The 19,281-nt window shown below is 37.8% G+C and overlaps 1 protein-coding gene across 4 annotated transcripts in view; it reads right to left on the bottom strand.

The window, feature by feature from the left end:
• Positions 1-14,679, bottom strand: part of myo1b (myosin IB) — a 75,538-nt gene extending 60,859 nt beyond the window's left edge. For 2 of the 4 annotated variants that reach the window (XM_057851938.1, XM_057851939.1), the window contains exons 1-3: positions 14,395-14,679; positions 2,867-3,011; positions 684-799 (exon numbers count right to left, since the gene is read on the bottom strand). In XM_057851938.1, coding sequence (XP_057707921.1) covers positions 684-799; positions 2,867-2,992 — 242 coding nt within the window. In that variant the 5' untranslated portion in view covers positions 2,993-3,011; positions 14,395-14,679. The remainder of the gene's footprint in view (positions 1-683; positions 800-2,866; positions 3,012-14,394) is intronic. The other 2 variants (XM_057851941.1, XM_057851942.1) reach the window with 1 other exon arrangement.
• Between the last annotated feature and the right edge of the window lie 4,602 nt (positions 14,680-19,281).

Here is a 19,281-nt window from a genome sequence, read left to right as displayed (position 1 = left end):
AACATACTGTATTGTATGCGAAAACACAAAATACAAAGGTATTAAAAAAAAAATCTCAGAAAGCCGTTTAGACTTTTTTTTTCCAAGTAGTAAATAAACCAAATTCTGCTTTTATCTACTTAGCACGTGTCTAATGAGGGACAATGGTATTCCCCTTCCAATGTGTCTCGAGGGCTCCAGACCAGAGACCTAGCCGGCTAATTGATGAGTGTTGAGCTTTGTTTGGACTTGGCAGCCTTACAGCGACGCTGACGTAACATTGCTCTCGGACAGATGGTCGGCCAAAGAGCTGAATGGCCAGGGGAGCTCCAGTCTGACTTAAGACTACAAGAGCAAGTGCCCTTCTGATCATTCCCCCTGGCCCCTCCTCATTAGTCACAGAGTGCACTTTGATAGTAATCTTTGTAAAGATGTGCAATTCACTGGCTTTGACCAACAGATACAGCTGAACATCGCCATCCGCTTATCCTTTTTAGGGTCAGCGGATTAGCTGAAGCACAGCTGTCTTGGACCCTGGACTGGTCGCCGATCAATCGCAGATCACATGAAGACAAAGCACTAGTACTACTATCTATAAAAAATTTTGGGGGAATTGGTGGTTGGGTGTTGGAGTCATGCCAAAGACAATCAATAAAGAAAATACTCAAAGTGTAACTCAGACAAATGAACAAAAGGGCACTCACATGTGTGGACTAAGTTCATAGAAGTTTCTGTTGCGATACTCTTCCACTTTTTCGGGGCTGTAGATGGGCAGTGACCTGTAGGGGTTCACGGAGATCACCACACTGCCAATGTAAGTCTATAAGGAAAAAATTGGGAAACATTTTGATTGTAACTGTGCCGACAGTTATTAAAAACAAAAAACAAAAATTGAAAACGAACCGGAGTTTTTAATAACAATGGAACATATTCTGTTTGCTTCAGCTTTTCTTAGCTAAAGATCACTAATACAATGTTGAGGCCTGCAACGCCTGCAGTGAAGAAGTCACTAAAACATTTTCAGAAACTGTGGCCGTAGCAAAACCTCTGGAAGCTAAGTCGGACAAATTTGGGTATGTTACACTCGAACAGAATGCTTTATGTATAGTACATGTATGATATAAACAGATCACGTGTCACAGTACGTAGTAGAAAGTGTGAACACGAGTGAAAACTTCACATTTAACTCGAGTACTGCATTGAGTTGCCGTCGCTAACTGTTTCGTTGTTGTATGCCCATAAAATCACTTACTCTTGTTTTTGTTTTATAATCTTAGGTGTCACAAATCCTAATAAATTCACAATCATTTTTCAGCAGAACGTTTAAAAAAAATAAAATAAAAAAATCCTTCCTTTTCATTTTGTCAGAAACATTTGTTGCCGTTATACTGCTAAATGGAAAGAAAGTAAAAGGTATTCTAAAAAAAAAAATTTTTTTTGGAAGGGGTCAGAACAACATCCTGTGGGCTTTTCAAGGCCAAATGTCGAAAATAACTGAAAATATGGGGAATTCTGCTTTGAAAATATGGCAATAAATTAAAAATGCAATTTGAAATCCAAAGGGAAAATGCTTAAAAAATTTCAACTTTGCAAAAATATATAAATATTGTACAAAGCAATGATTCTCAGTACCCTCAAACACCCGCCAAAAAAACAGCAAAAAAAATCATCTTTATGTAACGTCAGAACGAAATCTAACACTTCAGCTCACTGAGAGCATAACCGGCTATCTACTCCTACGCTCACAACAGAGCCTGGATAGCATTTTCACACATCAACCTGAAACATTTTCTCTGCTGTCCATGGTAATGCTTGTTGCGTAATCCACTCCAAAATGAGTGCAGCACGGCTTTGCCTGTGGCTAAAACCTCCCACAGCCTCCCGTTCAATAGCACACAGGAGAAAGCTTTGGGCCTTTTCAAGTGTGGCAGGCGGCTACAAAAGACTGTAATTGACTGCAATCTAAATATCGTCATGTGCCGCTGAAAGCTTTTGATGACCAAAAAGGTCACAGCAAAGGAACTCAATATTTCTCCATACTTTAACAACTCACTACAGTATAACGATTTTAGATTGTTCATCTGAAAACTTGTCCGTGAACATTTGAGGCTCATAATTATTTAAAAAAAAAAAAAAAATGTCTCTAGGTGATACAAATAATTCAGTATAAGCAGTTAAAGTAGATTAAAGTCTTCACTTAGAAAATGAGCAACTCTGAAATCATAGTTCCAGAGAGTGTCATACACCAAGAATGTATTTTTTTTTTAAATTATATATATATAAAATCTTCGCTCAAAGCCCCTGTGGGAAGTGAGCTGTGTCTTAAGAAAATATCTAGTGCACTGCGTTGGCTATCATTGCTGCATGAGTTGAGATCATCCCTTGGGCACAGTGAGCTGACAGCAACCGAGAGTGGAGGTGTAATCATCACAGCTGACGTCTAGAGAAGCCAGACAGTCTGAGTATGAAGCTCAGTCCCCATTATGAGACATATAAATAGTTTAGTAAATAGTTTACTTATAGACAGGCTGCTACTCTCACCTACCGTAAAAGACAAATGGATAAGATTGACTGGAGCTGAAACCAATTTTTTTTTTTTTTTTTTTAATTCCAACAAAGTGCTTTTGAACAATTTGAAGTTAACAGGTTTTCATTTGAGTAGATACAAGTAAACAGATTTTTACTTTTTTGACTGTCAATGATTTTTGGAGCACGTCTAAAACAGTACCGAGTAATTCACTTCCGAGTCCAGCATAACCCCGGTAATACACCAGTCACGTCTGCACTTATTTTCTCTTAACAGAGACTAAGTGCCTATAATTGAAAAATGAACTTAATACATACAATACATGTAGTACATTATCAATAAACCAAACTATATACTTACATATATCTCATTGTGGTCAAAGCGCTTCCTCAGGTTCTCTAGGAAGGAGTCTTCGGTCAAGGGTTCCAGGAGGACCATGTCACCCACCCCAATCATGTTGTCTAGAAGTGATGTTTTCACCTCCATTTTGGATGTTGGTCTCCCACTGATTTAAAGGGGGAAAAAAATGTAAAATATTTATCAAGCATTGTTGTGCAATTAAAACCTGAGTCAGAATTCTGAGCTACACAAATAAACAGTCCTAAACTTGGCCAGAAAAATAAACAACGCATTGAGCATAGGACTCATTTGTTGTCTAGTCAGTCTTGTTCTCTTCATGACTTTACGCTTGACCTCTGGGTAGCTACTCAAATGGAAATACTCCCATTTCACTGAGGGAGCCATTTTTATAAATCAAAGAAATAGCAGTGGATTCCCAATTTTATCACCCGTCTGCTTGCTGCAACACACAGCCAGTAAAAGATCTCGGCTGGGCAGCACCTGGACAAAGACTATGCTGGGGCTGGCAGTTTTCGGTCCTGTGTTGCCCTCAAATGCCTTTGGGACAGTAATCCTATTGCTATAGGAGAGGAGAAAAGAGGGGCCTAGCATACATTCATGGCCTTGATACAGGGCTTTGCTCAAGCACAAACTCAATGTTCGTTCGCCGTAACAGAATTCTCGCAATGGGCCAACAGATGAAGCCATGCAGTCATCTACTGTTCACCACTCACAAAACACAAAATGTCTCTTTGCAATTGCTGGCAGTAAATTTAACCAGAGCAAGTACACCCATCCCAATAATTTCTGTGTTCCTCTCAGGAGAAGTACCAGTAGCTGAAGTAGTTGTAATTCAGGAGGAAACTATGAGACAGGCCTTAAAATCAATCTGAGGGGCTAATTCAGAAAACGCAGGCATCCAATGCAGGTAATGAAATGACTCAGAACAGATTACATTAGGCTTTGACCAAAAACCCGAAATAGTTTCCAACACATAACTCCGTTTGGCTGTCAAACAAGCAGTAACTTAGAAACAGCCCTAGTTCTTGGAAGGAAAAAAAAAATTGGCTCCGTGTAGACTTCCTCTTCACTTTTTCCCTGGCTTCTGTTACCCTCCAGGGCCTAATGTTATTAGTCCAACAAGAAGCTGCATGGCAGTAAGTAGTAAGCCTTGAAAGATGCAAGGAGACAAAACTGCACAGTTTCTAAAAATAAGACACTGAGGTTGTTGCCTTTGTTTCTTGTACTTCCAAAGACATCCTGTTAGATCATTCACAGCCATTGACCTTCATTTTCATCAATTGGGAACCAAGTTGAATTGAATTTTTTTGTATTTATTTATTGTCATTGTCATCATCATCATCATCATCAACATTAAAATCAAAATACACAAGAAAGAAACACAAGAAAGTTGCCATCATTGTATGCATTCATACTTTATTTGGGGTTGTTTTGGCACCTGACACACAGTGGCTATATTTACATGGACATTTATATTCTGATTAAAAGCCTGATGGGAATAAAAATTCCTCATGTACACACCTTATTTGTAATATTCTAACCCGATCCAGCCTATTCTGATCAAGATTCTTTTCCGAATGAGACGGGTGGTTTAAACTGATTGATAATCTGATTGGCGCGCATGAAATCTGCAAGTAGAAGCATAGCCAGCGGAAGACTAGGTAGGCGCAATTTGCGCAAGAGTAAACTGGTCTGTATTCGAGACGAACACGTTGCCGGAGATATTAAAAGATTTTAAATTTGTTGATAGATTTAATGGGGGTGGTCTGATGCAAAAACAGTTAAAGGGGAAGTTCAGATTTTTGGACATTAGGCTTAATTTTCGAGTTAGCAGGGGTTGAATTAGTCGGTAGACTTGGTTTCAACAAATTCCGTGTCGTTTGTTAGTTATTGTTAGTTTCAGGGCTCCGGAGTGGCTAAGCTACCGCGGGTCAATGAGGTTTGCTAGCATGCCAATAAAAAAACTTAACAGATGTACTGTAGCTGTTCTTCAAACGAAGCCATGTCGTGGTCAAAAAGTAAACAGTAAAGTACATCAGGGTGATTGATTTGGGGGATGAGAGGGCCCTTTTGTTCCCAATAAGAAAATCAGCTGTGAAAAAAAACGATGTGACGTCACTCCATCCTGCTTGCCTTAGGCAGCCTGTTCCCTGCAGAGCTGCTGGATTACAAATGTTTCTTTTCCTTCTACAGTTATTTAACTTGCAATGGTAAGTTTTAATAACTTCATCCTAAAAAACATAGCCAACACCATTGATTGAATGGGTCATCGATGATTCTTATGCGTGCATATGTTGTTTTTATAGGCATGATAGCAAACCCCCTTGACTCGCGCTAGCTTAGCCACTTCGAAGCCCTGAAACTATCAAACAACTAACTAACTGCACAGAATTTGTTGAAACAAACTCCACCGACTAATTAAACCCCGGCTAACTCGATGATTAAGACTAATGTCAAAAATTCTGAAATTCCCCTTTAAAACCTAATTGGATCAATATTTTTAGTGTCCATGAAAACAGTGTTCATGTTAATTTTAAACTGAAAACTGATCAGATTAAGGACAGTTTGTCAATCTAAACATAGCCAGTGTATGAATACATGAAGATCAGAAACGAATAGGTGTGTGTCGCAATCAGGAGAAAATATGATGCGATGATTGAGGAAAACAAATTAAAAACAATACGGAGACGTTCAACTAGGAGCATGAGGTAAATCAGAAGCGCTCAGGGGTCTCTTGTCATTCAATATGCTCTAAAATGGCTTATTATTATGGGGACCAGATTTGACAATTAGCTAAGGAACAAGTTTTTCAAATTGCCATAACCTTGAAAAAGTTTTTCATCACACCAACGCGTCATTTTTGTTAGATTCCTACTTCTACAGAACTGTATCTCACTGAATGTCAAGATATCAAAATTGATGGCTGCTACTGCCATCTTAAGCAGTCCGACAGTTGACCATCTTGTAAATTCCTTGCCGGATGTCATCATTTTATTCTAACAGTGATGACAACACACATCCCTCCCCCCATTTCAAACTGTCCGAGCTTTATGATCTGTTAAGAATTTCATAGACCTGCACCATGCAATGAGCTGTAGACACACATACCTGTAGATGTGTACAAACAAGACCGTATGACTTCAGCAAAAACATGGTGACCATTTTGACAAAAGTCTTGCCTCTTTTGCCACCCTCAAGGTCTTAGGTCCTTTGCCAGTAGCCACACACACTCTAGATATAAGAGGTAACTTAGAGGCAGCCAGTGGCACAATCCCATCAATAAGAGTTGGAGGCTGCTGCTAACTGCTGGACTGCCTCCAAAGAGAAGAGAAGACCTGACAGCCGTGATTAAACTCAGGAGACTGCCGAGTGGTCGAGGCCCAACCATAGAATTCTTTGTTCTTTTCTTTTTAAACAAAATTCAAACTCATTTACTAAAAGGCCGACTGAATAACTGAAATTGTGAACTCAGAAACTACTTCTTGAAATATATATGTAAACACCCCCCCACACAGGCACACATAAATAATCAATAAATGTGAATGATACAAAACTAATGCTACTAAGGGAGTGCCCCAAAAAAAATCGATTATTAGATGCATTGCGATTCGACAAGTAACAATTCGATTACAATTAATAAATGTTCAAAAACAATGATTTTCCCGAATAACTTTATGACAGCCGCTCATAACGGAACGAAATTCAAGACACGTCTGCTGCCCGGACAGCTTTAACGGACGCACGCACAACGTTATGATAGATGCTGCCAGTTACTGAGCGAGAGATTTATTCTTTTTCAAAACACTGGAAAAGAAATTGTGTATGAGACAGGCAGGGACCCGGCGGTCGCACTCTGTGCACAAGTTATTTTTAGAGCGAGAGGGGAAGAGAGATCGTTGCTCCTCGTCTTTCAGTTGTCCAGCAGTAGGTTCAAGTCGTGTTAATTGGAAAAAGTCCCTAGTGTTTTGCTAAGTCCCGTGCCTGTCTATCAGAGGGGGTACACGAACCCTCTTGTACTGTTTAGCCTTTATTGTCGTTTTTGAGATGTTACTAGTTAGCGCCGAGTGTTATGCCAATTAGCGACTTCGCTTGTTTGTGCGTTGTTTGGTGGTGTACATAAGTTACTCCAGACTCAGAACGTTTAAAACCAGGATTAAGTACAGCGGTAACACTACATACATGCGAAATAGTACAGAAATCTGTGAAAACAAAGTATATTGGTTAAAAGAAGTCTTATTTCTAAAGACACTTTATTTCCAGAAATTGTGGAATTCATTCCACCAGTGCAAATTTAATTGTGATGTTGAGAGAAATAAGTACTGCCTTTAAAATGATTAATGTTTTTGCACTTTATTACAAGTTTAAGGGCAGCTTTTAGTATTATGGGCATTTTTCCACCATTCCTGTTGAATCATTAGGATATTTTAAATAAATAATGGACATACATTTGTTAGGCTACTTTATTAATTAGTAATGTACGATGCATCGATAATCGTGATAATCATGATATCCTTGATCATCATCATCAATAATCGAATCGTAGCGCCCTGAATCATAATCGAATCGAATTGTGGGGTGCCTAAGATGTCACACCCATAAATGCTACTTTGAAAACTGTAAAACTGTCAAGTTAGCTGCACTACGATAACTTTTACAATCCATTTATCGATGTTACTCAATCAAAGGATTAAAAAAAAAAAAAAAGCATGTCTTTATGTATTGCTATATTGTCACTCATGGTAATGTGCTTATTGCTTGAAGATTTAAAAATGCCTAAATCATACTAGCTGTATGAGCCCATTTTTGACATTTGCATTATGGGTCGTTTTAAAGTGCAATACTCCTAGTCTGCTGTACAGTAAACTTCAACTTGGAAGCCTCTATTTTGGAGAACGGTACACCATATGCTAAACTGCTGTCTGTTGTTAAGCGACTTGAGTTCCTAGACACCATATAGCGCTCTCAACTCCAGTAAATATCTTGTACTTTTATAATTTACTATGTAATTTAAAATACATACAGCATTTTATGACTTGTATCAGTCCTCATTTTACAACCACTACCACACTTCACCCAGTAGTCCCACAGCAGGATCAAATGTCAGTTAAATAGCACAACTCTCTTGGATTTTATCGCCTATCTACATTGTATGTATCACATGGTCAAATTTCAAACTAATACAGATTTTAATCAGGGAAAATCTGATATGATGGATGAGCTTTACCTGAGATTTCACCAACATTAGTATGACACATGCTTTGTGACCCAGATAGCACGGCCGGATCAAATCTGCCAAGGCAACATGGCAACGCACCATTAAAAGTGCATTTATTATTTACAAAAGAAATAACTCACTGCTGTGCCTTTTTTTTGTTTAACCTAGAACTGTGGTCGTAGATGACCACATTGTATTCCATCCTGCTATTGTTTATGATTCTCTACATTGAACTGCCTCATCCTGAGGGATGTTTCTGATATTTTCTACATGTGTATCTTAGGAAATATGTTAGTAGCTGTTTAAGTCCAACACAAACAATGCGAGCTCATGATCTACAGGTATAATTGCTTGCTCTGTGAGAAATGGTACTACTGAGCTATTCAGACAGATTTGCATCTTTTTACCCCTGTAGCTGTTGTTTGAAAACAAAGCAGCATCTATGTCCAAGTCAAGGATGATTAAAAATCAAGTCCAAAAATATCCCAAAGATGTTGGTCATGCCATGGTTGGTAGACAAGCCACAATATCACGGTTTGGCAGAACAGGGGGATTCAAATTCTCCTTAATGGAGCAGTGTCACTTCATAGCTGTGCAGTAGAGCAGGTCAGGACACAAGAGGACAGAGGTTTAAACTGGTACACCGCAAGAAAAGTGACCTGGAATCAAGAGTAATCAACTCCAGTGAGCTATAGATCTAAATGTTTGATTGAAAGACTACCATACATGTTTGCACACAAAGACACTTGGTGGACAACTAGACTTCTCGTTAAACCTTTTCAAATTGTAATATAACGTGATTAAAATGTAGACAATTTAGTGTTTCAAATATAAACACTGATCATTTCTATTTAGATGGTAGACTGGATAAAGCATATGCTAGGTAATAAAAGCTCTAACAACAGTTCAATAATTAGACAGGAAAACAATCTTAATAATAGAAATTTTTTAAAAAAATTAAAAAGAGGGATCTGGTGACTGATGGGAACTATTGTTCGATATATTCCATGACAAAAACAAAAAAAAATCTAAAAGGAATCCCGCAATTGTCAAAGTCCCTATTTACCCCTTCTTTGTTTTGCCAGTTGCCTCTGAAAATGTCAATGGGAAACAAGCCAAAGCAGGATTTGTTTGTGTTAGGTTCATCAGGAATTTAATATCCGCAAACACTCATTCATGAGGTCAGGTTTATTCAATATAAAACCTCCAATCACCTTCTTAAATAATGGCACGACTCATATCTAAAAACAGAACCAAAAATATTACTGAGTTTTATAATTAGTTGATGTCCTGATAGCATATTTTTGCACCCGAGTCACCTGATTTCTAGAATCTGCCGATACAGAGTCCCCATTCAATACTGGACAAAAAAAAAACAAAAAAAAAAAAAAAGTTTTGTTGTTGTATTTCTTTGAACAAAAGTTCCAAACATGTTACAAGACTGTACTTTTTACAGTACTACTTACGCTTTTTCCGGGAGTGTTGCGGAGCATAAAAAGTATATATTTTTGTATCGTTTGGCAATGCCATTGTATTTCTGGATTATTTTGTTACTTTTTAGCTCTTAAAATTAAAAAAAATAAAATACTGATAAATATATATAAATTAGGCCTGAATGATATTGGGGTGGGGTCAACATTGCGATATATATATATATATATATATATATATATATATATATATATATATATATATATATATATATATATATATATATAGTATATTGCATTGGCTGTACTGGTGCGCCTAGCTTTTTTCTTAAAGTGCACCAGCACAAAATGTAGGCGCACCCACATTTTTCATTGCATCACCTTTAACGCCATACTTTTAATCACTTTCCATAACATTCATATAATTCATATGAGAGTCCACTTAAATTCACTCACACTTTGATGCTCATGCTGCAGAGAACAGCCTCTCGACAACGAAGATTGACTAAACGATGATTAACACATGATGATACGATAACACATTTGTGCCTTTGATTGTAGAGCTACCGAGCATTCATTAAACAGATCAAAGCTACAAACCTGTCAATCATCGTTAACTTTAACTGCCAAACGCCAGCTGGACTGGTGGCCAAGAAAAGAAGCAGGAGGCAGGATGAAAGGCTGTACCAGCATGAACCAGGAAACCAAATATATATTTTCAATTAAAAACCCAATCTTTTTCATGTGATTCTGATCCTCTGAAAAATGGCATGAACAGCCAGAATTCCGATCACATAATCAGATCGGGACTTCCCTAATTATAATAAGTCTGCTACAATGTTAGAATCATACATTATTTGTCAACTGTGCACACACTTCGGTAATTACAATACATAATACAGGAAAACCTTTTAGCAGTGCCCTCTATAACCATGAAACAATGACTTTTTTAATAATCCTACCGTACATCTGCCGAATATTTTTGAAAGAGTTTTCTACTGAAAACAGCATCGATTCATCAAATAGAAGAAAAATTATGTGGGTGGCTAATGGCTATGTACCGCCGTGGTACAATTTACACTTTCATCTTCAACAACTTTATCTTTTACTGACTTTTTCTTAAGATTTCATCCAACATCACACCAACTTATTGTCCAGTAGCTTGTAGAAACATTTATCCTGTGAAGCCTTGGCATAGATTTGTTTTCTTTAAATCAGATTAGTTGTTCGTTTTCTACAGTAAGTTATGCAGAACTACTGCAAGCAACTTCTTATTCAGCACAATAAACTACTACTGTTGAGATCATATACAGTATATCAAGGGCAAAGAGGATATAGTGAACTGTAACAACTTGACTTGTTATTAAAACAACACCTTGTAAAAATAATTTCTAGTTGGAAAATTTGGAATCCGGCAAACTTTAGATCTCATAGGGCAAAAGATTTGCATTCCATGGTGAGGAACACAGATTCGGGGAAAAAATAAAAATAAAAAGTTGACCTCTGTCTCAGTTGACTTCTACTACAGTATAAAATGACTTTTACCCCCCCCCCCCCCCCCCCCCCCAATTCAGTGGTCAAAATCAGAAATCATCATCAGTTAAAAAGTAGAGCTAAATCACATGTACATCCCGAAAGGCAGTGTTGTTAATAACGGCGTTACAATATAACGGCGTTACTAACGGCGTTATTTTTTTCAGTAGTGGGTAATCTAATTAATTACTTTTCTCATCATGGCAACGCCGTTACCGTTACTGAGGATGGAAAGGCATGCGTTACTATGCGTTACTATATTGGTCGAAAAGTCTGAGGGAGACGGACTCACCGAGACGACAGAGCAGAGCAGGAGTGGGGAAGAGGCTAGAAAGTTGTGACGCTGAGCAAACGCGATGCTAGGTAGCTCCAATAATACATGTTGTAGCCGATAGCCTACAAACTACGCCCGCATGTTATGGTAGATATTGTAGACATGGTAGATATCATATGTACTGTATATAGATATAACTAGATGCAAAATGACAGACATAGCACTAAATGCGTTAGTAGACAGCGCCATCTTAAAGCAGTACTTTTTAGGACGGCTCTGTTGAAGAGAACCTTCCCAGCGAACCCAAGTAACATTTTATCTAAAATACTTCTAAATCGGCAAAATCTTGACTTGAATCTATCTTTAAATGATGAAACAGTTTTAAAACTTTCATATGTCGAAGGTAGAGAGAAGGGAACTAATGCAATAATGGGAGCAATTTTAACAACTTTTAACAGTTGATTCAGGGTAAAGGGTAAATTAGGGTAAAGAATTGGGCTCGGGCCAGTTTTACCAAATACCTTCATAAAAAACTTCACATAATGTGGCCAATGTTTTTTTTTTTTTTTTTTTTTTTTGAGGGAAAAAAAAAAAGAAATAATTATCACCAATTACTTTGCCAAGTAACTAATTACTCTTACATTCAGGTAATTGAGTTACTAACGCAATTACTTTTTGGGAGAAGTAATGTGTAACTATAATTAATTACTTTTTTTCAGTAAGATTAACAACACTGCCGAAAGGTTTGCAGTCTTCTGCTGTATGAGCGATTTAATACACCTCAAAAGGTTCCCCTGACTGCTTTGCATTAGCAGGATCAGCACAAGTGCACTAGGTTGGTTTCACCTATAAGACGAGGCGGCAGTTGTCCAATTCAGACAGCAGATTTAGACAGCATATCACTAAAACTAAAGACAGCAAGCAGTGGGGGGAGGAGCTTAGAGGATGGAAAATGCTGAGATAAAACAGCAATGCCGGTGACAGCATTATGTTTTGTATAAAAGAAAATCCAATTTATAGGTTGGTGTGGTTTTACAGAAACCATCCGTTCATAAAGGCCATTTCATGAAAGATGATTAACGGTGCATATCCAATGGACAAAATGCTAGGTATGTTTTGCACTTATGTGGCACAATATTAACAAATATGCATCATGACTGTGAAACTTATCCTCCAAATGAAAATAACAGATCTGTGAAGTATTTTATGTGTTAATGTAAAGCAACTGCATATGAAATATATCCAGTTAAAATGAGCATGAAGTCATTAAAATATGCAAAGTGCCATCTGCGTTAAAAACAGTTAAAAAACAAAACTTCATATAAATATTAACTACAGTAAAAGATTAAAAATAAAGCAATGTAAACATGCTATCTTTAAAAACAGTACATTTGTTTTTAACAATTTTGCCAATGGCCGAAGTAACTGCTCTTAAAACTTCAACACTGTTGATTGTGAGATCCCAATTTTGGCATGATGGTGCCCTAGTCTTGTCAATGGAAACGTCGATTTGTACCTGTGCAATGACAATAAACACATTCTATTGTATATCTATTTGTCTCTCTCAAACCACTTGTAGAATGATGTTGTTCCATCAGTGTCACTTGAAAATGTATATGGATGTATTGGTTGAAAGCATCAAATGAGCACTCACTTGCAGTGAAAATCAAGTCTTTGAGATTGAAAGTGAACAGACAGTATGGAGCTACAGATGAGCACCTGCACCTTTGTTGATGCACCAGTGCCAACAGGAGCCACGCCTCACAACACCAAGCTGCTTGGGTTGGTTGGCAAGGAAGTATCAACAGTAAAATAACAATTCACATAAATCTGGCTGATAACATGGTCGTTGAACTTTGAAGTTTGTATGCACAATCGAACAGCATAACCACTCAATGGGTTGCATTCTCGAAAAGTTCTTCATGCACATTTATTGACGCACTAGCAACTTAAAACAAGACCACTGAAAATGAAGCAACACGTCATAAATGATTTGTCAAGCAAAAATATAGACCCACATTTTTCACATGATCAACTACATTGTTTGACAAGTAAAAAGTTCATATTTGACTTGCTGGGGTTGGAAGTCAACAGACGAAGGTCAAAAATGTACCAAAACTTGGTTTTGTAAGATTTCAGTTGACTTAAGATACGGAATTCAAACACTTTGAATGTAAAGGACTAATGTTTTGTTGTAGGTCACATTAGAAGAAAAGTAGCTATTGAAACAGATGGGACTGTGATAAGGCTAATGACAATTACATTTTTTTGCAGGCTTTTCATTACTGATCAATACACACTACTAGAGTATTTTTTCTGGCACCCTCCTAAAATGATCATTTAAAACAGTACATGACATTCCATTTCCTGTAGTCTGGAATGTAGTAACTTTGTGTAGACTGTAATTCGGCTCAGTGCATTTTGTTAAACATGCAGAGAGGAGGTGACGTAAGGAAGCATTCCATGTCCAGAATTGGTTTATTCCAAAAAGATCTCTTAAAACTTGGGTCAATAGGCCTGCTCTCAGTCAATTTAACCATCTTAAGATATCATTGATCCCTTTCTGAGTGGAACTGAGCCTCGTTTATCCACAGATCAGATTGCAATCCCTTTAAAAGTGCTTGCTGGTTGTTTACTTTTCACAGTTTAGAATAAGTTTGTCTCGTTTACAGCGTGAACTGCTGTTTAAAGTTTCGTAATGCCATAAATAGTTGTCGCGTTCGGGTCAGGGGTGATATAGAAAGCTTTAATGCTTGATATCATCTCCTAAGTCAGTGGGCCATCTCACCACACACAAAGACGCCAGATGAAGTCAATTAACTCGAGACGCAAAGCCAAGTAACAAAAGTTACTAAACTGCGAAATATTGCACTCGTTTTCCCATACATTCCAGTCATTCATATACTGTACAATACAAAGAAAAATAAAACTTCACCAACCCCTCGACGGCTAAGTGGAAAAGAATGAATGAGTCGTGAAAGCAAACGTTTCGGAAAACTATCCAAAATTGCAGCAAATTAACAACGCCAACACAAACCATATTTGTGTCGAACAAAAAAACAACTGCAAAACTTACCTATTAACTCTTCAAAAGTTGCTTACACTCTTCCAGTCCACTGGGGGAGAAAGTAGCACCGTGAAGATGATTCCTCAAAACCGGAGCGTCTATCAGCCCGTCCCGGCTGCGTGAAAGTGGAAATCTCCGAACTCAAACGTGGGATCTCGGTACTTTTCAATAGAGCTCCTGATGGACTTCAGAGCGCGGCGTCCTCCGGCCACAGGGAGTGTCCAAAGCGGCGTCTTTGGGATAGTTCAGCGTCCCCTAATCACCTCCGGCGTGGAGGGAAGTGGGGGTAGTGGTGCCTTAGAGTGTTATCGGACATTTGTGAACACCGTGGAGTTTTGGACAAAAGTGTGCACAAAATGTGCAATAGTCCTCCAGTTAAGAAGTTAATTCATTAATTTTAACTTATTAAAAACATTTGAACTATCAGTTTTAAAGAAAAGCTTAATAACAGAACAATAGCAAAAAAAATATACAAAATTAAAATCACTGTAACATTTCCGTGGTAACGTCAATGCACCATTTTAATGAGCACATCATGCCCCTCAGAGTAGTCATCACTGCGCAACACTCCCCTCGTGTGTCTTATTACTAAATCACACACAAACAATTCCTTATTGTTACTTTGTAGTGCTAGTATACTAGTATTATATAGCGGAGAAAGTAATTTATTTTTGGAGAGAAAACAGTAGTGGTTTGAGATTTATTTTGTGAATAATTCAAAAGTTGACAAGAGCGATTGAACAAGTAGTGGTTTTGCACATGCGCAATAGCGTTCGCTAACAATGGCGCCCTGACAATGGCGTACCGCACGCAAAACGTCACTTCCGCTCATTAATATTCATGACGTTAGCCACTGTTGCTAAGGTAGGGACAAGCTCCCGTTTGTTCATAATAATAAATTAATGGAAATAGTGTACAAAGGAGATGTTTACAGAGCTAAACCTACCAATTCTGTCCGAAAATGATGTCCCTGGTGCCAAATTCATTGGTAAAGATGTGGAAGAACAAACAAATATTCAGTTAAAGAGATGGCTTGATTGTCGAGGGCTGAAAAAGAAGAAAAAGAAAGAAACGAGCCGACCTAAGCCTATCCTTAACGTTTTTATCTACACCTTTTTCTTACGCCACTGACAATGACATTCTCCTGATTCAACAATCTATCCTTTACCACCATATGCCCTGTCTATCTTATGTATTATATCCTCTGGTTGTCTTACGTCTCTGACCGTTCTTTTGGGCAATTTACATTGCTATTTTTTGTGTAGCGATCGCAAATGCTATTCATTAACAGCCAATGAACACTTTAAATTTTTTCATTAATAACAATTCTTAATTATATCTATTTACACTTCCCTCTTACTAAAGTTGTTTTTTGTTTTTTTTCTTATAACAGAAAAGGTAACAGGGGCAGCAGACCCGGCTGCAGAAAGAAATTACAGGGGGGAATTACATTTTTGGGGGGAGGGCACACTTCTTCAACGTACTGTAAATTTTGCCTGAACAGTGGCGTTATTACCCGTACATTACTACATCTGTGCACTGAAATATTTTCTGTCACTGAAGTCACAAGTGGTAGTTCATCGTGAAATCTTTAAGACAAACAAAAAACAATGGTACAGTTCTGCGTGCATTTATTCAACTAAAGTGCTTCAGCGTAAACATAACATATGCACTGATAAACATGAGCATTGATGTCAAGATGAGCAGTGAAATCAACAGTCATGCTTGAAGAGGTAACTACAGCAGCTAAAGAGCACAAAAAAACACAGATATCCATTCCAATTTGAATTAGCAACGAAAGAGCCGCTCAATCGCCATTTCTGTAACCGAAGCAATCCCTATCCAATCGTAGTACCCAATGGCCGGCTACTCGCCCCGCCCCCCCTTATCTGTGATTGGCTAGAAATTGCCTTAATTCGCTGCTCAGATTGGTTGAATTGAATGACGACAAATCAAGATAGGATGAATAGAGGGTTCGTCCTCTACGTGTGTGTGTGTGTGTTTTTGTGGAAGATTAAAACAAAAAAAATGGCAGTCAGATACCATTTGAATTCTTTTCAGGTAATTCTTGTCAGACAAGCAGCATGGCAAAATGCCACGATAAAAAATAGGTAAAAAAATATCAAAATGGCTTACCTCTTTGTCCTCTGAACGTCCATGCCAACCCAACAAAATTTAGTGCATATAAAATGGGAATGGCTTCACCTTGTTGGCGTTAAACGTCCACGCAAATTGATCCGCTCTTCACATTTTTTCCTCCGAGTTTTTGGTTTCGGGAGACGTATGAAGAAAACATCCTTCATATGTCGTAATGTCTAGAGTCGTTTCTACAAGCTCCATATCAGCAGTGCTTGATCGGCATGTTCGTTTTTTAAAGATTACCGGAGAAAACAAGCAGAAATATAATGGTTTGTATGCAAGGGCATGTCTATAATATCCCACTTCCGCTTTACGATGTGACGTCATGATCTAAAAGTAGCATTCGTGTGGTGCGCTATTCATGTATCGATGTTTTCAACGGTGCTCTCTCGCACAAAAATGTTTCCAAGTAATCTGAAATAACCTTACACATTCCGGATTATATTTTTTTAGCGCTTGCTGTTATGTTTACACAGTGCATCTTCAAATTTAATGACTAAACTGGTCATGTTGGGGCCCATATCGTGTAAGTACATCGTGTAAAATTTCACGTGAAACCAGAATTACCAAACAGGTCTTTTAAAGCGGAGTCCACTTTTAAAAGTATATTTTTTTCGGTGAGAAATTATTATGAGGGTGAAAATGTTATGTGTGACCTATTTTGTCGTTGTTGAATCAAGTTACAAACTTCACTGGAAAGCCGTAAATAAAAAAACAAACAAATTATTGGTAATATCACATTGGTAGAATTAAAAAGTATGGCTAGTCTATGACATAATTCCCCCATATAATGTTTTTTTTCATAGGAAAAATTAAGAGTTGGGGAGGATGAACAAACAGGATTGAGGAATAGGTTCATAACATAACATCCCAAGGAACCTAGCAAACTGTTGGATTGGACAAGGCTCGGCTGACAGCCGGAATCTTGATCAAATTGTGATCATTCATTTGTTATTTCAGGCCCATAAATTGACAACTTAAAATCTTTTTGCATGTCATATCTTCTGACTCAGTTCAATCAATGTGTTAAATACGTTTTGCACCTTGGCAGTTTCTCAAGAGCTTCACAGGGAAGACATCTAACAAGCTGGCCGTGCTCACTGGATTCTGCTGGCGAAGTGCAACGTTTACCTTCACTCTCAGCAGCTTTATAATGAGAACCTTGACAAAGAAGGTACACGTTCCTCTATTTCAGTGAAATAATGGCAGGTACATCACAAGGATTTTAAATCAATTTGTTAAGCAAAAATCAGATAATCGCAAACATTTCAGAGGAAGAGAGGCACCACACTCTTCACTTTAGTATTGCGCCTGGAGTCGACACCCCATATAACTGCATGTGCATATCCAAACTAACACTAAGGCTTGAACAAAGTAATTTATCAAAAGTGCAGAATGGCAGAATTCCAAAGTATATCAAGTGTTTTATATCGCCAGCTAAACTGTCAGTGGGTGAGTAATATTGGGGTACTGCTGTCTTTGTCCAGAATCAGAAATCAATACATCTTGCCTCAGTCTGATGATATCACTCTGTCTGAGTGATTGAGCAAGATATCACATGCTGTGGTTTTTGATGGTCACGTAGGAATGGTGCTTACTTGGTAGCCTGTAGTTTCTCTGCCTCCAGTAATGCTACTTCCAGAACGCAGGGTGTGATGCCCAATTCGAATTTTTTTGTTAGTTACGATAATTTTGAGTAGCCGTTCATATTGTGCAAACGTATGCAGCTCGCAGTGTGAAGTGAAGGCTTCTCTGACGTCCCACACATATGCACAGTGACACATCGTCACGTCCACATATAAAGGACGCCCAGGTCGGATGTGAAAAGATCGGCATGGGAGTGTTCATACAGCATGAAAATATCAGATATATCACATATCAGCAAAGAAATCTGAACTGACCCACAGTGTGACCGTAGTAATGAAAATTGCATAGAAACACATATTAAGATACTATCCACAGTTATGATTTCCTGACTAAAAAAAAAAACTAAAACAAACGAAAAAAAACAATTGTTTGCTTAGTAACTGAGATGGTATTGCTAGAAGGTTCAATTCTGAAAAGGAGATACTTGCGATTGCTTTTTGTCTGTTTGTGGCTGCCGTAGATATTTCAGTGGTGCTTTTAAGAGGCACTAACGTCATTTTCCAGTATTTTGAACTGTTTTATGCGTTAGATAGGTCAAAATTTGGAATTCTCTAGTTCAAGTGTGTTATATTTTTTATTTTTTATTTTTGGTTCTGCAAACGGTAGGTTTTGAAATTGGTCATTGTGTGACATTACACCTTGCCTGATTATGCAAGTACCTGCCCTCTTTGTTCTTCCTCCACGCCCACTATTATCGGGAATGTTGAGCACTGGAGGAATTACCCATTTATTAGAAATTGTGTTAGAAATTAACAAATGAAGCACGGAATAAAATGAGCCATTAAGAATCTTTAGGTATATTATTCAATCTTTTGTACTGCCGAGTTTTCCCACCAATGTTTGCGAATTCTACAACATTTATACTGGTTGTGTGGTTGTTTAAATTTGAAGCATGGCCTTTGACTTTAACCCCTTGATACCAAAATTAAAATAAATAAATCAATAAATAATCATTGAAATATCTTTCACTTGTGTTTTTGCTGTCAAGTAGGTGCTAAATCAAGTTGATGAAGTTGCTTAAACTACAGAATAAACTCATAAACAACAGTGATGAATAATAATAATACAATAAGATTAATTAAAACAGGAATAATAATGCAATGAAAATAC

The sequence above is a fragment of the Corythoichthys intestinalis genome, chromosome 12, assembly GCF_030265065.1.
Source record: "Corythoichthys intestinalis isolate RoL2023-P3 chromosome 12, ASM3026506v1, whole genome shotgun sequence".
NCBI classification, from domain to species: Eukaryota; Metazoa; Chordata; class Actinopteri; order Syngnathiformes; family Syngnathidae; genus Corythoichthys; species Corythoichthys intestinalis.
The sequence above is the reverse complement of the archived record's forward strand: the minus strand, read 5'-3'. Positions and strand labels throughout refer to the sequence as shown.